The 18,804-nt window shown below is 36.8% G+C and overlaps 1 protein-coding gene across 7 annotated transcripts; it reads right to left on the bottom strand.

Annotated features, from left to right (window-relative positions):
- Window positions 1-1,030: 1,030 nt before the first annotated feature.
- Window positions 1,031-14,635, bottom strand: LOC103408057 (alpha,alpha-trehalose-phosphate synthase [UDP-forming] 1-like). 7 transcript variants are annotated; one of them, XM_070808247.1, is made up of 19 exons: window positions 14,435-14,635; window positions 13,230-13,402; window positions 8,223-8,649; window positions 7,913-8,010; window positions 7,371-7,759; window positions 6,578-6,692; window positions 6,315-6,416; window positions 5,624-5,774; window positions 5,391-5,479; window positions 4,698-4,746; window positions 4,426-4,526; window positions 3,964-4,151; window positions 3,504-3,621; window positions 2,788-2,964; window positions 2,589-2,711; window positions 2,416-2,503; window positions 2,131-2,261; window positions 1,934-2,032; window positions 1,031-1,660 (listed from the first exon to the last, which is right to left on the bottom strand). In XM_070808247.1, exons 3-19 carry the CDS (start codon window positions 8,578-8,580, stop codon window positions 1,259-1,261), a joined length of 2,778 nt encoding a protein of 925 aa, XP_070664348.1. In that variant the 5' UTR covers window positions 8,581-8,649; window positions 13,230-13,402; window positions 14,435-14,635; the 3' UTR covers window positions 1,031-1,258. The 7 variants fall into 7 exon arrangements, with proteins under 7 accessions (XP_070664348.1, XP_070664347.1, XP_070664349.1 ...); XM_070808246.1 differs by lacking the exon at window positions 13,230-13,402; XM_070808248.1 differs by lacking the exon at window positions 14,435-14,635 and having other exon boundaries at window positions 12,845-13,256.
- Window positions 14,636-18,804: the final 4,169 nt, after the last annotated feature.

Here is an 18,804-nt window from a genome sequence, read left to right as displayed (position 1 = left end):
AAATCAGCACGGTCATCGCTGCAAGCGTCGTTCGATTCCGTCGCCAATCCGTTCAATTTCGCCGCGAGATCTGTTCGACTCTGCCTCTGTTGTTGCCATTGTCACGACTCACGATCTGGTGGTGGCTCAAAGTTGCCTCAGGAACGTTAGAAAGATTGTACATCTTTGGGAACTCTGCCGTTACAAGTTGGTTCTAAGGGGCAACTGTATTCGTGAGTTCTTAACAAATTTTGATTTCTGCGCTCTTGTTTTCGCCTTTTGCATTCCTCTTGATTTGTACATTGATTCTCTTTTGATTATTTAATTTAATGATTACAAAGAAAGAAAAGATTACATAAAGCCATCTGGATTAGTGCACGACTAAAGAGCGGTGGGCTATGTTTTATCCCTCCAAGATATATGTCCCTACAAAACATATCTTTTAATGTGTAGTCTCGATTATTTTTGTTCATCTCCATGAATTATAGAACTATAGTACTTAATAGTTTATTAGATTTAGAGGGGGAGAGAGAGAGATATGAAGTCCACGTGGGCCCCACAAAAAGCGTGTCGGAGGGCTGAATGCGACCCACTCAACTCGAGTGCTACAAGTAGGAGGCAGATTGTCTGCCCTCCTGTTTGGATGCCCTTCCCATCTCCTCCTATTTTGTGCAGTTACGGTTAAGCCACGTTAACATTTTATATTAATTTTTTTTATAGAAATAATAAGACAAAAAATAATAAGAATATAAAATGTTAACGTGGGTTAACCGTGATCGCATAAATAGGAGGGGAGGGGATGGAAAGAGCATCCAAACAGTAGGGCAGACAATCTGCCTCCCTACAAGTAACCAACCCTGCTTGTTGACTAGAACATAGCCTCTTGTCGACTAGGAATATAGCTTCCTTGTGAGAGACGGACTTTGCACATTTCCGAAGTAAAAATAACCTATCGCCCTTGGCTCGAGATGGCCTAAGGCGAAAAGGGGATGGCAAAATCACCCTCCAAATTTGATAGTGGAAATGACACATGCAAATAAGTGGAGACAAATGAAGCAAAAGAACTGCATATTTGAGTAAGGATATTACTTCGTGTGGTGTGTTTTTTTTTCTTCTTCCTCTTCCCAAGTCTTTGATTGTCACTGGTTTAGATGCTTTCAATACCTACTCTATCACTCAATCTAACACTTCAATTGAAGCATTAGAAATATCTACGATGTAATAGCACTCAGAAGCATATGAAGCTACACTTTCGAGAAATCTTAGAGCATTATATCTCTCAATCGGAAGATGAAACGCTTGCGGAAGATGCACCGGCCAGTTCCTTCAGAAACGAGACAACATCATCCGAGGACTGAAGTAGATAGCGAGCATTTGTGCGAGTCCGCCCCACAGAGCAAGAGTAGTAGTTCTCCTTCTTCAGATCAAGTACGTTCCACGAAATCTTTTCTGGAGATGGCCATCGTGGATTCGTGGTGTTATGATTTGCATTTTTCTTCTCAGAGTTTGGTACAAGCCGTTGCGCCTTGCTCTGAGATGATTTTGACCCGCCTTTGATTGCCGGAGCCTTCAAAGAAGATCTTCTCTCGTTTGGTTTTAGTCCATCGGATATCTTGGTTCTTGGAAGACCAATCGGCTCAAACGGAAGATCTGGCTCGAAAAAGGTGTACACATCTTCATCCTGAAATGAAAATGAACAAACACTTGAATCAAATGTTCTCCATTCTCCGCAGTTGGAAGTTAGAGCATATAAACACTCTTTCCCATACCAGAAAAACATCATAAATCAACGAAAAACGAGGGTTTCGAGTCTTCAACATGATAGTATAGCATGCAATGAAGGATTAACCTCACATTCTGAGTTTTCCTCATATCAGAAAGAAAGCTTTCAGAATGACTCAAATAACGAGTTCAGAGACGAGCAAATACATGACTTGCAGAACAAGAAAGTTACCTTGCCAAGAAAATGTCCAATACACAGCACATAATCAATGGGGGACGTCATGGATTTACTGTGAACTATCTCTCCCAATATACGGTCAATTGCTGCACCCTGAACCGAAAGAGAATTTTCAGAAACAAAACAGTTGTTTGAAAAATATAAGCAAAATAATTTCAACTGTTTTCACAGGCAAAGCATCATAGTTTCACCTTTGTCACACCAACTGCTCGAACCTCAACAGACCGGCTACCTTGAACAACATCAACAGAGGCATTAGAAATCGGGCCAGTCCAGAGATGCTGCAGCATATCTCTTGCTTGAAGTCTTCCAAAATCAACATCTGCGGTTATGATAAGGTGAAAAGGAAACAGAAAAAAGTAGGAATTAGAGTAACCAAAGTTCACTTGTTCAAAAAACTTTCTCCAAGTGAAATTGGGTTCAACAAAACCGATTTCTTTTTCTGCTTAGATGGTTTGAAAAAAAAGAAGCTATACCTGCATATTTATAATTCCACACAAGGGAAGTTTCACGTTTATCAAAATGTGATCGTGGTGTTCTCTCTGTGAAATATTCAAAAACATGCTGAAAAAATAAAATCAGCATTATAAGTATGAAGGAACGAGGATACAACTAAACCGAATATTACTTGAATTCAAGACGCGAGCACCTTCACACTGTCAACCCATTCCATATTCAAATGTTCAGGCATTGTTGTCATCCATTCTCCCTTTGTAAGGCGTAAAAACATCCCGTTTTCAGCTGCCAACCACATATCAAGCTCCCCAAAGTTCTGTAAAAACACCTTAATTAAAAAAGGGATAAGATAAGGGTGGTAAGGAACTTAGATGTGGAAATCGATGTTTTACATCATCTAAGACATATCTGTCACTCCCACTGATGACGACAATAGTTGTTGTCGGATCATTGGCGAGTGCTGACAAGGTTTCTTTCAATTCGGGGTGCAGTTTAAGTTCCATTTCTTTTATTTGATCACCTCGTCTCTCAGGTGTGTCCACCGGTTCAGTCAATGTCACGTTGAATCCCTGAGTTCTCATCACCAGAAAGCTCAGATGGATGAAAGAAAATGCCAACCAGATGCTAAAACCATAAAATCTTTTAACTGTGATGCCTAAACCATAAAATCCAAACTGGGCTTAGGAAGAAAATTCAGCTCTTTATGTCACCGAAGAATAGATAATAAAGAGTCTCACAATCGATGAGACAGCTGAATACTTCACTGTATTAAAATTGGTGAGAGACTTGATGTATTATTGGCTACTTAAAATGTCAAACACTTCAATGGAAGCAACCTTTATATGCTGCCAGTTTACTCAGCAAAGAAAGGCATGCTGCATAACCAAAACCTACAATTTGGGGAGTGAGATTTGGTGTGTACAAGTAGATCTGATTACCAATAAGACATTTCTAGAAACCTGAGCATTGCATCACACTTCCTATACTTGACCAAGAATACCATGAAAATCCGCTAAAATTTGAATACCATGTAGATACCTATGATAACGAAAGGTTTGATAGAGGTACATGAACATTACTTCTTAACTGGGACATTCCCATGACATACCAGTATGATCAATCGATTATTTGCTTGCAAATAACTTTGAATTGCGTCCTTGTTTGGAAGTGGTGGCGGCACCTGTCTGGTCCGTAATTGTGCCTCTACAACAGTATCGTTCAGTTCACTGAAAAATCGTGATATGAATGTCAAGTCTCAGTGCATAATCTATCTACACCACCTTTTAAAATACAAGCATGTCCTTCAGGATTTTTGTAAGGGTCAAGGTATCGGAAACTGCGTAGGCATATGTTTCCAATTTCAACTCAGAAAACATATTATTGCTAAATTTTTAGAGGTTTTACATTGTCCTCGAAAGCTTAAACTGTTAAGATGTGGAGGAAAACAAAATGTATGCCACGAATCGCCAAGAACCATGTTAAATTATGTTGGTTTACCATCGTTAGACATCGCAAAGAAATAATTTTGTGCTTCAAGAATTAAACACACGACACTCAAGCATGCATACCTTACAAAAGTTTCGGCCCATTCCTGTGCAGTGTGGGTTGTCACGTGTAAAAAATTATGCTTGTGTCGCTTCTCTCTTTCTTCAGAGGGCATATTCAATGCTTGAGCAATTGAATTGGCAACCTCTGTGATGTTCCACGGGTTCACTAGAATTGCTCCAGCACCTAAAGACTGTGCGGCACCAGCAAACTACACAAGGAACAGGAAGTGTCAAAGCAAGAAAAAGGACGAGGTAAAAAGATTACACTCGAGTTTACAGTTCTAAAGACCGAATATTAGATTGTCTTTTAAGATGATTCTGTATGCGTTTTTGAAATCAGATAAACTTTTCGTGTATCCGATTCCGATCCAAGCCATGTAACATGGCAGCTATAAAAACAGAATATAAGTTCATCAAATTGGTAGAAATGAGAATTTGAGTGAAGATGAAGCATAACAAAGCACGCAAATTTCTAGTTATTACCTCACTAAGAATAAGGACCCCTCTCTTTGCATCCTGGCATGCCACAAACTCATAACTGACAAGATTCATTCCGTCCCTCAGAGATGTGACAAGTGCTATATCTGGACAAATTGAAAACGAAACCAAACGGACACAAGGAGATTTTACTAGCTGAAAAGTTATATATACATTTTCTCAGATACTAGCTGAAAAGTTATGTCGAAAACTTATTTGCTCGCAAAAAATGGGTTAAAAGAAACAGGGAACCAGAGCCAGAGTATGTAGAATGGTACCAGTTACAGCATATAGTGCACACAACGCATGAAAGTCAAGAGAACGATCCTGTAGACAAAAAAAGAATTGGTTAGGAAGTATTCGTTCAAATCTCGAGCAAACTTGATATATGTAAGAAAAACAACTGCTATTGATAATGCGGAACTCTTTTTATTTCATCCTAGTGGCTCGGCTTTTCAAAAAAAGTATCTTCAAAATTTGAGAATCTCAATGAATCCTCTCCCAGACCCTGCGTAAAACGGGAGCCTTGTGCACTGGGTACGACCTTTTTATATATTTTGTTTACCCCACCCAATAAAGAATACTAAAGCGTTATCCCCCATACATGGTCTTACAATTTTGCAGAGACCTATGTTTTTGGTAAACAGTCGCCCGGGCCTAGTCACTGAGACCCCCTTTGTGAGGGGGCACCCCTTAATAAGGTGCTACAAAACTACTACACCTTATCGCATAGTGCTAAGCAGGAGATATATAATTCCACTGCAGATGAACTTTAACCAACTAATGACCCTTGTGGCATGAATCCAAGCATTTTCAAATTTAAATTATGTCTCCTAATATGCCATTATCATACAGAATGTTAATAAAGACAGACCAATAACGTCGCACATCAACATCCTTTGTATTAAATTCCACCGAGGCTCTTTCAATAACATGTTGTGGAATAGTTACTTAGAAAATCAAGGGCATACCAGGTGATGTATTGGGACAGCAGTCAAAGTTCCAAATCTTCCATTTATTCGGCCAACAATTTCATGAACCTGGCTTGTAAGTTTTTGATCTGTGAAAATGCAAGATAAGTAGTTTATACATCACCATCAAGATAAAACAAAGAAATGAAACGAATATATAGATCCTAGTTTATTCTAAATGCAACTAAGAGTACAAAAAACACTTGACAAAGCATCCTAAGGAGGGGGCATACACTCTGGAACATCCGTTCTTGTTGGCACCGCAATTTGCAGCAAAACCACTTTGTCACGCCAAGTTGGGTTTTCCTCAAGAAACTTTTCAAAAGCCAGTATCTTCTGAGGAATCCCTTTAATCATATCAAGGCGATCAACACCTAGCATTACCTGCAGTGTTAAAAAAACAGTCATAACTAGAGAAAAAAGCGGCATATATAGTAAAATAAGAAATTGAAAGATTTCGTTAAATTGTTCGTTTGGAAATTTCCCGAAAAAGCTAATCGTAGGTTCTTCTCTCCATCCGAACAATAGGGCCGTTATGCTCATTACTAAACTTGTTGAAGAGATGAAATATAACCAAGGTATATCTTTTTTATCAGAGGTTGAATCGATCATCAGAAGAAGAAATTTGGAAATTTCATTTGTTTTCTCACTGAAGACCCTAAACAAAAGACCAAAAAAAAAAAAAAGCTTCTAAGGCTTCTATTCCCAGCATCCTTTTCGAAAACGAACTCACTTGTGAAGTTCCTTGGAGTAATGATGCCAAATTAAAGAAGGTAACAGAAATAAACTTCTGTGTTTGAGTTGCAAGACTGAGCGTGCTACCTTTTAAAACTACCCATGTGTTTGGCAGATTTCACTAGACAGAGATAAAAGGCGGATTTGTCCATGTGTCTAGGATCATTGAAACAACAAAAGAACACTTACCTTTCGCCCAGCGAACCGTTCTTTCAATTCCTTAATGTGTTCTTGTACTTGAGGAACATCAAGTGCACGTATGAAGCGGTCTGAATCTATTCCAATAGGAAACTGAAATTAAAACGTGCAAGTACAGCTAGAATTAGATTCCAATGTGCGTATATCACTCAATTTGTTAAACGCTAAACGTTGTATAAAAAGATACTAGAACCTTAAAAGATAGAATACCAAAAAACAAGAAAAGAACAGGTAATAATTGAACAGATACAGACCGCAGCCACTCGAGTAAGCCTTCCTTGATCCTCAACTCCTTCAGGTGTGCCCTCAAGTCCAAGAATGCGAGTGCAAGCACTAACAAAGTGTCGTGCATAGTCGTAAGTGTGAAAACTGAAAAAACAAGACAATAAGTCACGGAACTTTCTAGTTGCTATGCATATTAGGTTTTTGTGCATGAAATCACTTCACACAACATCTCAAAGTACCAATAGAAATTCGAAGAATTTATAGTTAACTAAAGCTGTCAACACTATTCCATTCCTAGTAATTTGATACCCCATTATTGCCTCCTCCTTGTGCTAATTGAGATTGAATTATGCTTTACCGATTAGATATTCTACTGTTTTATGGTTATTAAGGATGATTGTAGCATAATTCAAAAGAGGAATGAAGGCAATGTTCAGAACACGTTATTTCTACATAAATGGGGTCTTCTATTTCTGAAATTTCTATACCATGTGAAATACAATAAGCCATATCATGCCTCATGCCAGCAAACGAATGCAGTTGAAGATAGCTTAGCACAAAAGAAACAGAATATCACGGCTAGACCTAAATATTATGCATCGCGGATGAAAGCCAGATAGTTTTAAGCATTTGAGGAATATAACAAGATGTCATTAGTTTTTGCAACATGAAATACTTTCTCAATGATAGATGCAAAAACAACCAAGCTTGATAGATTCAAAAGATATGCCAAATGTCTAGTAACAGCATTTCTCAATTATCATCAGCAAAGTAAACTGCAAAGAAAATTAATTACTGGTGCAGAATGTAAGGAATAATTACCCAACTAAATCAGCTGCAAGAACTGAACGGAGTAGTTCTGATCGTGATGGCAACGTCCTATGGATTTCAGAAGAAGGAAAAGGGGTGTGGAGAAACCAACCAACTTTTATTTTACTATTGTAATCCTTCAAGCATTTTGGAAGAAACATAAGATGGTAATCATGGACCCAAACTACATCACCCTCTTCGTAGTGCTCATTAACCACGTCGGCAAACATTTGATTTGCCTTCTTATATGCAGCAAACTGTGACTGGAAACTCCGGGTGGTGGCAAGTCGGTCTTCTTGTGGAAGTCCAAGGTAATGGAAAAGGGGCCACAAAATATTATTGCAATAGCCATTGTAATATTGATGAACAATCTCCTCGTCAAGAAAAACTGGGATACATCTCTGTAAGGAACAAAACAACCATCTTAAAATTTCATGGACATTTACACCGGAAAGTGTTGTATACATAAGCAAGAGTGAAAATGAGCTGAACCAATGTCTATGAATGACGGAAAATTTCAGTTTTAAAAGAAATCCAGGTACAGAAATTTGGACCTTCTCAGCGAGAGCTCTAGTAAGTGCCTTCTGTCCAATTTCATCCGGCACATTTACCCCGGCCCAACCAATCCACCTTGCCTCAAACTCCTTTATACCTGCAGAAAAAATAAAAAACCATCCAGTACAAATTAGGTTCATCTTTGCAGGTTAATTACCAAATCATAATCAAAATGAAAGGGATATCATCACTGATGAAAATCTTGTCCCCTTTATGAAAATGATAGACACGGGACTTCGATAAAGGAACAAAGATGTTAAACCGGTCATCAGTATTTATTATTTAAAGAAGAGTTAAAACACCACATACCCAAAAGTGCAGTGACCAGACCCCCTGCACTCATCTCCAGAGACCATGAATCTTCGCCTCTCCTAATTGCAGAGACCGGTAACCTGTTAGCCACAACCAACAGTCGTTGCCTGCTAGGCCTCCGCTCTTGCTTTTCGCATCCCTCATTAAGCGCCCTTGCAGCTGCAGCCCCTTCCAAGAATTGTTCAATATAGGCGGCTTTTGAGTTTTCATCTTCTCTTAACTGCAACTCAGGCTCAAATGGTTCATTCAAGTTCAAGCCCCTGTTATTTTTCCTTAGCTCCCTTTCTCTCAAGAGCCGTTCAACTCGATTTGGTGGGATGTGGTCCGAATTACTGTTGTACTTGTTCCCAGGCATACGCTCTCTCTATTAGTGAACCCTCCCTTCTAACTTTATTAACACAAGTTATCCTCGGACAACTGTGTCCTACATTCCGTTTAAAGCAAACAAAGTCATCAAAACATCGCCACAGGCCGCAAAAAATCGTAACACACTCGGTCTGAATATAACAAGGCCATCTCTACAACAGTACATGATAATCTTGGCACACAAACAAAAGTGACAGCAGGCTTTTTACCAAAAAAAAAAAAAAAAAAGAAAAAAAAGTGACATCAGGCTTACTGGAATATTAAATAAAATCATGCCAAGAACATGATCCACAGACAAAAAATGGGGTCTACCGCTATCTCGTGGTCTTTTAAAGTAGCAATTTAAAAACTCACATTCATAAAATCGACATGAAAAAGGTTAAAAGCATAAAGGCAAAAGAGTAAAAAATGGCAGTAACAGGAGATGACAGAGAGAATAAACCCCACGGCTCTCGGCTAGTGGCGGAGTTCTCTGGTTTTCTCAGCCAAAAATTATGAACATCATACAGATGAAACAACAACAGACACCGAAATAGGAAAAAATAACTGAGAAAGCATTATCATATACTGTTTCGATTAGCATACTTAATCCTGCCCGGAGAGTTCAGAACCAGCACAAACAAAACAAGAGTCAAATAAATAATAAATGATAAATATTAAAACTAACAATTCTTGAATTCTCTCTAGAAACCCACCTCTCCCTTTGAGTTTGAGTCAAATATGCCTTTGGAGATGGATGTCAACTAAAACACAGTCACTGGTTTTGAGAGGGAGGGGGGGGGAGAGAGAGAGAGAGAGAGAGAGAGAGAGAGAGAGAGAGAGAGAGAGAGAGGAAGAGAGAGATGGTAATCTCCAAAATCTGAAAACGTAGTGAGAGAAAAAACGAAGTTGCAACAAAATCCTCATGTAAGCGTTATAAGGTACTGAAATCCTTACAGCCATGCAGGAGATATCAATCATTATGTCGTAAACAGAAAAATTTATACCCAAACAGAAATACTTTGCTTAGTGGTTTATACAAATCTGCTGTATTAGCAACTAATTAATTGAAAATCTGAAAGTTTTTATTTCATTTTTTCTTTGGGAGTGAAATATGAAGATAATTTCTGCCGCTTACATAATTCTACATTTTTTTTAAATAAAAACATTTATGCGTCAGATTGTCCTTTCCTTCTCGAAGACCTTCGGAAATTGAGAGTACTATGTCAACCAATGCATATAGTGGAAAGAAATATCTTCTCACTCGATATTTATCCCATCCAGAACAAAAGTTTGAACAATTTGTTGCTAAAGACCAACCGAAAAACAACTGGAACTCACTTCATTGCATGTCTTTTTTGTTACGTCATTTTCTTTTTGTGATTTATACATGTGAACCGAAGATGCTATGATTAGAAAATGCGATTATGAGGCAAAACCTTAAGATAAAAGGAGTGGAGGAAAATCTAGAAAGACATGAAAGAAACTTTTAAGAAATTAAGGACATGGAGTACTTGAAGCGGAAGACTTAGCACAAAACCGAACACAGCGTCGTTATAAAATTCATACAGCCTACACCGCTCAGTAAGATAAACATTGTTGTTGTTTTTTTATTTTCTTTTTGTTAGATCACTTTCCACGTTAACACATGATTTTGTTCAACAAATAGAAAAAAACACTTGATTGTTTTTTCTTTCGTTTTATTTTAAACTTAACAAATTAAATTAGCACAAGCACACAACACACTTCTTAAGAATATATAATATAAGTTCCATCCAATTTCATAATTTGGTACTTCGGATCAAATGAAAACACGATATATTCTCATGTTTTAAAAATATAAAAATTTAATTCTCCTATTTTTTATTAATTAATTGTTTAGTCCTAAAAAACTTCAAGAATTTTGGGATTCTATCTACATATTACCTAAGAATTTTTAATTTCAAAACATTTACCAGTTGAATGTGTAAATGGAATCCACAAGTCAAATGTTGAGTAAAGAAGGTAGTTAGCATTCTATGCATAGCAATGTAACAGCTAACCTATTTAGATTTAATAGTTTTTTTTAGCTCGTCTAGTCTCAGTTAACTAAGTAATCATCCATCAATGATTGTTAACCTACTTTATTAGTAAGACAACAACAAACATTGACAAGAGTGACAAAGCACATCAACCAAATTGTTGCTACATGGTAGCGACATGACCAACACCCTAGAATACTGGACGACGCACATTTGGGCTTTACAAAATGTTAGGGCTGTCGCATGTTGAAGTGTAGCTGATTTCTGGCCGATGATTTATGCAAATTAAGTACACCACTAAAATGCCGCTATAGCTAAATGAATCATGTCCTAGAATCTTGGACGACACATATTTGACCTTCATAAAACGCATAGTTGGTTTCTAATTGTAATCTCTGCAAAATACATCACTACAAAGTTGCTTTAGGGACATGACCTGCGTCATAAAATAGTGGACGACACACTTTTGGGCTTCAAAAATGTGTACAGGCAATCGTACATGGACTCGTGGCTGATTTCTAGCCGGTGATATGGGCATACCATATCACTAAATTGTTACTATAGCAACATGACTCACATCCTAGAATACTGAATGACATACGTTTTGGCTTCAAGGAATGTTTGGAGCGGTCGTACGCGGTTGTGCGTGGAATCGTGACTTAATACGAAAGGAAAACAAAATTATTTCTAATATAAGGATTCCTTCAATATTTTCTAGCGATTTTGATCCTATATATCTATAAATTGACTTCGATTTTCAAAGATTTATAGGGAAACAACTTGTGAAAATGGGAGTTTCTATATATTTTCTTCTTATAAGGAAAGATCAAAGCAAGCCACATAATCACATTTTTTTTATTAATTACATATCTGATAAACATAATTTAATCAACTTATGTGATTAGATTCATTAGAAGCAATAGTTTTTTGTCTCTGACAAGGACAAACAGCAGACAAACATTGACGAAAACAAAATTTTTGACTGAAGCGTCAACTGCTAATTGATGGACTTTCCATCACTACAATGTGACCACAACACGCTCCATCTGACTAGGTTGTTTGACATGTCGGTAACGCAGCTTGCTCTCCACGCATTAAGTTCAAATTATTCTGCCTACACAGGGAGCAGTTTCATGTCCTCACACTCTTTTTCTATTTTATACACCCGGTTTAAAACTGTTTTTAACTTTATCTTTTTTATAAGACAAGAAATAAATAAGAGTGTACAGTTTAAAAAAACAGTGTGCGAAAATCATTTTCTTCTAATAAATTAGTAAGGTAAGGAAGCTAGAACATGCAAACATGTGATTCATTCATTTGGTTCTTAGATTATAAAGCCAAAAAGGGCGTGGCTGCGCATAAAGTTCAGGGACAGAATCATTGAGGACCAAAGAATAAAACACTAATTAAGCATCCATTCGGGAATGAGAATCCTTTTCGGATTCTCTTTGTGAGGATCCCAGAGATTCTTTAATCGTGTTCATTCATCGTACATTATACGGTCAAAAATCATTTTAAAATTTTTATTTAGTATTGAACACAAATAGTAAATGACGAAACTTAATTACACGATTTATGATGAATGGATACCATTAAAGGATCATCTGGATCCTCACAAAGTGGATCCGGAGAGGAACCTTATTCCCCATTTAGGTCGAAATTCTTAGCAGGGCCATCATTTCATCCACAGACAAGTCGAACATTGACTAAACACGATGAAATATAAAGCAGCGACAATGCTTACGACGTCAAGTTTTATTTACTAAACCAAGAAGAAGCATCAAACACTTTCGTATTCAAGTATAATGATTTGTTAAGCATTTAATTAGGACTAATTAAGCACCGACAATGACAAGGTATCAATTCTTCTTTTCATATAGCTTTGGAGTCCCTACTAGCAGGGACCAAATGTCCGAAAACACCATAATCAGGCCAAGTCTAGAGGCAAAAACTATATCAAGACGCCACTCGGATAAGAAGAAACAGTTAATTAGTTTCTATAATCACTTCCTAATAAAGAATCGATCGTTTACAATCTGCAATTAATCTAGGTAAAAGTAAGGACCTCTCTAACGTTCGGAAGGGACTATTGGACCTTAAACAACCAGAAAAACTTGAACATTCCAACAATGGTTCAAAAGAAGCAAATTTCTGATTTATCCAGCAATCAAAGTGGCATATAAAATAAGGTAATTAAACATGAACACAAAAACACAGGCACTGGAAATCTGAGAGGAAAAAGAAAAGGCTAACCTTCATTGACTAGTTGGAAAAAGAGAAAAAAAAACCTTTTTTCATGGAACAAATTACGCCACAGAACTTTTTAAGTATCTTCTTCTCAGAGTATCTTTTGAGTGATGATAAAGATTTTCTGGTCCTCTCTCCTCTCTGGCTTTTTGCTTATCGAAAAGCAAAGGAAAAAGGAAAATGGGGTGACAAACAACCACAAACATGTGACGAAATGGAAGGAAGCGGCCAATGAAATTGTAAGTAAGTCATATGATGTGCATGCAACGCTCAGTGTGTTGTTTTCTTCTCTGCTACAGCAAGCCAAATGGAAAACAACAACTTATATGACACACAATTGACGTCCTGTGATAACATATCACATAATGAGAACATGCAAACAAAAACTTACACATAAATCAAGTACATGTGGACGCCACTGTGACGGTGTGTTCCGTTTGATATAAGTCATGCATTCTCCAAGTGGAATTGGTAATATTGCTTTGCTTTGCTTTGATGTGCTCAGGTCAGATAAGGGGAGGGATTCTTTTACCTTCTATGGTGCAAAGCTCTTGGAACACTCACCTAGTCAGAGAATATGCAGAGCTAAACTTAAATTTGTCACACATGCAAACATAAAGCTTTGGCACACAGAGTTGTGTGGCCCCCAGTTTGATGCAATATCCTGAATTTTGGACCAAATTAACCATCCAATTTCATCCAGTCTAAGCAAGCAAGTTCTTTTGGTTTTGGGTTTGGACAGTAAAAAGGGCACACATCATGGGCCAATTTTAGTGGAATCACATCAAGGGCTGTTAAAAAATTGAAATTCTAATGTGCCGTGGGGTTGAAAACAAACAAAACTTTTTATTGTCAAGTTGCTTAGATGAGTATGTCTCTTATGTACTTAAATTCGAAAGTTTTATTCCTAACTTAAATTAATTACAGTGTGACGAATAAAAAAAATGATACTGCATTTCAAACAGCAAAAGGAAATGGGAAAATAACTCATCGAAATTTGAACGGGAAACATTTCAGATTACATCTGAAGGTTAGAATTCTAGTAACATAAGAAACTTGACATTGTGAAAACTACCACTAGCTGGAAACCTGAAGCTTCCTATGCCCTAATCTTTTTGTGAATTACAATTTCATCCTATGTGTATTCCAGTGGACAAATCAAGTTCAATAGTTTTGTAACCTGACCAAGCAATCCAAAAACATAAAACTAATGAGTGATTAGAATAGCTAAGGGCTAAAGCTAATGAAGTTAGTAAGAACCTAATCAATCACTTGACAGAAAGTCTAACGAAATTTAAAAGTAATAGATATGAAAAAAATGTCTAGTAAAAGAGTTTTGCTAAACTTGAGGATAGTAAGTAAAAATAACCCACGTTTATTGACAAATAAAATGAAATTGCTCCTAAAATTATTACATTGCCTAAAAAGATTCGCAATAAACTGAAATAAATATATGTTATGATTTCTTGAAACGCTTAATCCAGACTTAACTCGCAAGAATCAGTACAACTACGACAGCAATCGGATTCGATGCAGTTGCCAACACTCAATCAAGCAAAACGAAAGATAGTTTGCATTCAGAAAGAAAGAGCTAACCGATTCGTTCGAAAATCGACTCGAGCTCCCAACGAGCACTGAGAGCTCCTCCGTCGTCCGATTGCGAGAGAGAGAGAGAGAGAGAGAGAGAGAGAGAGAGATGGAATGTGCTATGGAGAAGTGAGAGAGGGGCAATGTAGTAGGAGGAAATATCTGGGAAGAAAAGCGAGCGAGAGAGAGGAGAGAGAGTAATTGGGAGACAGTGGTAGCGTCGTCAGAAAGGCTTTTATGGCGGGAGAGAGAGAGAGAGAGAGGAGGGGCTACCAATCATTTGGAGGGAATTTGTTCCCCTTTAGTTTATTTTTGAATCTTTTTTTTTTCTTTCTGGATAAAGAGAAGAAATAAAGAAAAAAAAAGGCGATGTTGTTTTATTTTGTGGAATTGGATTATGACAACGCATGAACAAAATCTATAGCAAGAAAAAGTAAAAATTTTCAATTGTTGTAAATAGTAGGTATGCTTGTCCACATGTGTATAATAATGTGTATAGTAAATGCTCACATGCATATAGTAAGTCTTTCATTATGTTGTTTGTGATTTGCTTCTATAAAAGTAAGTCGTATGGAACACAACAATGAGTTTGGGAGATGAATGTGAGAGGTTCATGGGAGAGATAGAAGGAAGAAAGGAAGAGAGAAAAGAGAGGAAGAGGAGAGGAGATAATAGAGTGAGTTATCTTAGTACTCTTATTATTTCAGATTATAATGAAAGCACCACTGCTGCCCCGAGGACGTACTCCAGTCACACTGACTATAGAGGAACCTCGTAAATTTTGTGTCTTGTTTATTTATTCCACTGCACACACCGTCGATTTTACAACACGTTATCAGCATGAGAAGCTCTCATATCAGTGGAAAGCACAACGCCACAAATCCTGTTCACCTCCTTCAACTGGAATCTCACATATAAGAAAACTTTTTCATTTCATCTTCAAATCTCAGTACAATTGATTTTCTTGAAGCAACTATATATATTGTTGTATGACTGTATATCATCCTTTGCAGAAGCAAAAGAGTACATACTCAAAATTCGTAGAGAATTTGACAGCCATGTAAACAGCCTCGGAACTCCAACTTGCGAACCTCGGATTGAAATACTTTCTTCTTGAAAGTTGTTAGTCTGCTCAGTATCTACAACATATCAAAATTTCAGAAAACTTTAACGGTGCGATTGTCGCAGATGTCTGAAATACCAAACCAGTTTCCAATTTTCCGCAAAAAATTGGACAACCACCTTATGAGTACCAAAACTCCATTTCGGTAGCTCAGATCGAAATTGTTTCTTCACAAAAGTTGTTTGGTATCCTCTTATCCATATCATACGAAAATTTGAACTAAATCTAACGGTTTGATCTTCTCATAAGTTGCAGACTCTCTTGACTCCAAAACTTATGGGAACTGTTTTGACTTTTTCAAAACTCACCGGAGCAGGAACACCAATTGGAACCTATTGTTACTATTATTTCCTGAGTAACCAAAATGACTTCAAAACTGTGAAATAAAAATAAAAATAAAAGGAATCAAACAAAAGAGGTGGCAGACCAAGAAAAAGAAAAAGCAAAAGATGATGACTTAATCATTTCATTTTTTGTTTTGGCATATTTATGTGCATGGTGTTGGTTTAAAGCCCATGTCACAAGTTCTATTTATTTAAAGCAATTTATTTATAGTGGGTAGAATTATTACCCTTTGCTTTAAAGATTTGATATTTATGTGCATGGTGTTGGTTTAAAACCCATGTCACAAGTTCTATTTACTTTAAAGCAATTTATTTATCATGGATGGTTTTACCGTCTACTGCTTTAAGTTTTGATTTATGTGAATGGTACTGAATTAAAACCCTTGTCACAAGCTTTATTTACTTAAATGCAATTTATTTACTATGGCTGGAATTACCGCCTATTGCTTTAATTTATTTATTGTACTTACCTTTTGTTACGATAAGTATATATAGGGCCCAAAGTTCTTTGATCATATCAGAACCTAAAGTTTCTTGATCCTCATCATATAAAAATGATTGGATCTGAAGTTCCATCATGCAAAAGGATCAGACATGAAGTCCCTTGATCTTAAAGATCAGGACATGAAATTCCTTGATGAGTATTGTAAGTTTGAAGTGCCACAGTACCTCAACTTAATTGTAATAAAGGACATAAGAGTCTCAGTTCACAGACTATTAAATAAGGACCAGAAGTTCCTCATGTCCATACTCAAAATGGTTTAGCAGAAACATTTATTAAGTGGGTGAAATTGATTACCAACGTTCTGCTCATGAAAACAAAATTGCCAGTTTTCTACATGGGGACATGTAAACTTTACATGATGCATTATTAATTCGGTTGAGACATGTTACCAACCATCAATACTTCTCAGTACAACTCGTGTTTGGGAACCAGCCAAGCATTATACTTTTACGAGTTTTTGGTTATGTTGTCTATGTGCCTGTAAGACTGCCACAACGTACTGAAATGAGGCATCATCGCAGATTAGGCATTGATGTTGAACATCATCTATCATTCAATATTTAGAATCCTTGACTGGGGATATGTTTACCGCGTGGTTTGTGGACTATCATTTTGATAAAACAATTTTCCCGCCGTTAAGGGGAGAAAATAACATCGTTCCAGAAGAACGATGAGAAAATATCATTCCAGAAGAATGATGAGAAAAGGCCGTTCCAGAAGAACGAAGATAATTTATCTTATTTTGATTCACGAAGCAATCAATGAGAAAATGAAATTGGAATAACTGAATGATGCAACGAAAGTGATGAAATCACATATACTTGCTGCAAATGTGCCTACAAGAATTGATGTCCTTGTTGGACAAAATAATGAGACAGTAAATGATTTATCTGTTGCACGCCTGAAGCGTGGCAAACTTTTAGACTCAAAAGGTTTAGTCATTTGAAAGAAGAAGAATATGGCACTACTGAACTATTGCATTCCCGAAGCATAACTGTTGCATGCCAGAAGCATGACAGTCACCGTATGGATACACGTCCCAGATAGGACAATCCACGGACATGGGAATATTGATGTCTCATGCATATAGCATGATAAACGTATAGGTTCGAATGACTCAACTCCCCGGAAGTGGAGATTAAAATCCAAGCTCTATAACACTCAAGAGGAGGTTATGATTCACATTCTCTAAATTACGACTATCCTGGAAGAAATAGTGTAATACCCTTGAAGAGGCAATGGATATCCAAAGAAATGAAAAATTTTTATGCATGTGCATGCACATGAGAATATGAGATCACTGATTGATAATAACCAATGGTAATTTTGGTTTTTACAAGTAGCTACTAAATTCATCAATGAGCTGTGTTAATATTGAGTCACGTTCTTTTGTTCGTCGACGAAAGGAAAATTATTGGCAAAAAAAATGGAGAAAGGCAATTCCATTACAATTTTGTAAGAACGTGGAAAAATGGACCTATATATATTTGAATATAATACAAATAACCAAAAGATGTTGAACCAAGGAGGTTACATTGGCATTGGGCATTTGTAATACAGTGAAATACACTCACATGATATGACACAAGGTATTAAAACCTGAAATTATACTCTTGTAAATGAGTTCATATGAATGGAGAATTATATACGAAAGGTTGTGAGTCGCCCACATCATATCTCCATAAGTAAATTCCTCAAGTATATATGAGAGCAAATTGCTCTGTATAAATTCCAAAGGAAAATGTGTCATGAAGTGTAGAAAATCCTTGAAGGATTCAAATTGCTTGAAGTAAGCCCCCGAAGGGTAAAGCATAAATTATGTATTCAATACCAATGGATGTTATAAATTGTCTTAGTGAGTACTATCATTATGATATTGTTGCAACATACTAAAATCTCTTGCAAGAGTCAATGACATTAAATTAGAACTCATGAAGAGTCAATGATATTAAATTGAGACTCCTGAATAGTCAAGATAGATTATAAAGTGTTGAGAGAAATATTGTCCCAAATTGCAGATTGAACAATCTACCAACACGAATCTTATCCATGATGTTTATGATTTTAAAGAACCATATGGATTGAAGATTATGAGTTGAATACTCAAATGATGTAGACACTAAGAATAATCATTTATCTTCGTGAGGGTAAAGATAAATTAATATTTGGTCCAGAAGTACCACATCTTCGTGAAGTATATGCTTTATTGTATTTGGCACAATACATTGAATGAAATAAAGCTTATCTATTAATATCTCCAAGAAATTTACAGATATGTACATACACATGAGTTAAAACAAAGAAGCATAATGGAGCCTTTGCAAAGGTTGCTTATGTGAAGCCTCAGTACTCGAAAGTACGCCAGAAGGGAGAGGCACTGGAGATTGATTATGTGGCACCCCAATAC

The sequence above is a fragment of the Malus domestica genome, chromosome 11 (assembly GCF_042453785.1).
Source record: "Malus domestica chromosome 11, GDT2T_hap1".
NCBI lineage: Eukaryota > Viridiplantae > Streptophyta > Magnoliopsida > Rosales > Rosaceae > Malus > Malus domestica.
The sequence above is the reverse complement of the archived record's forward strand: the minus strand, read 5'-3'. Positions and strand labels throughout refer to the sequence as shown.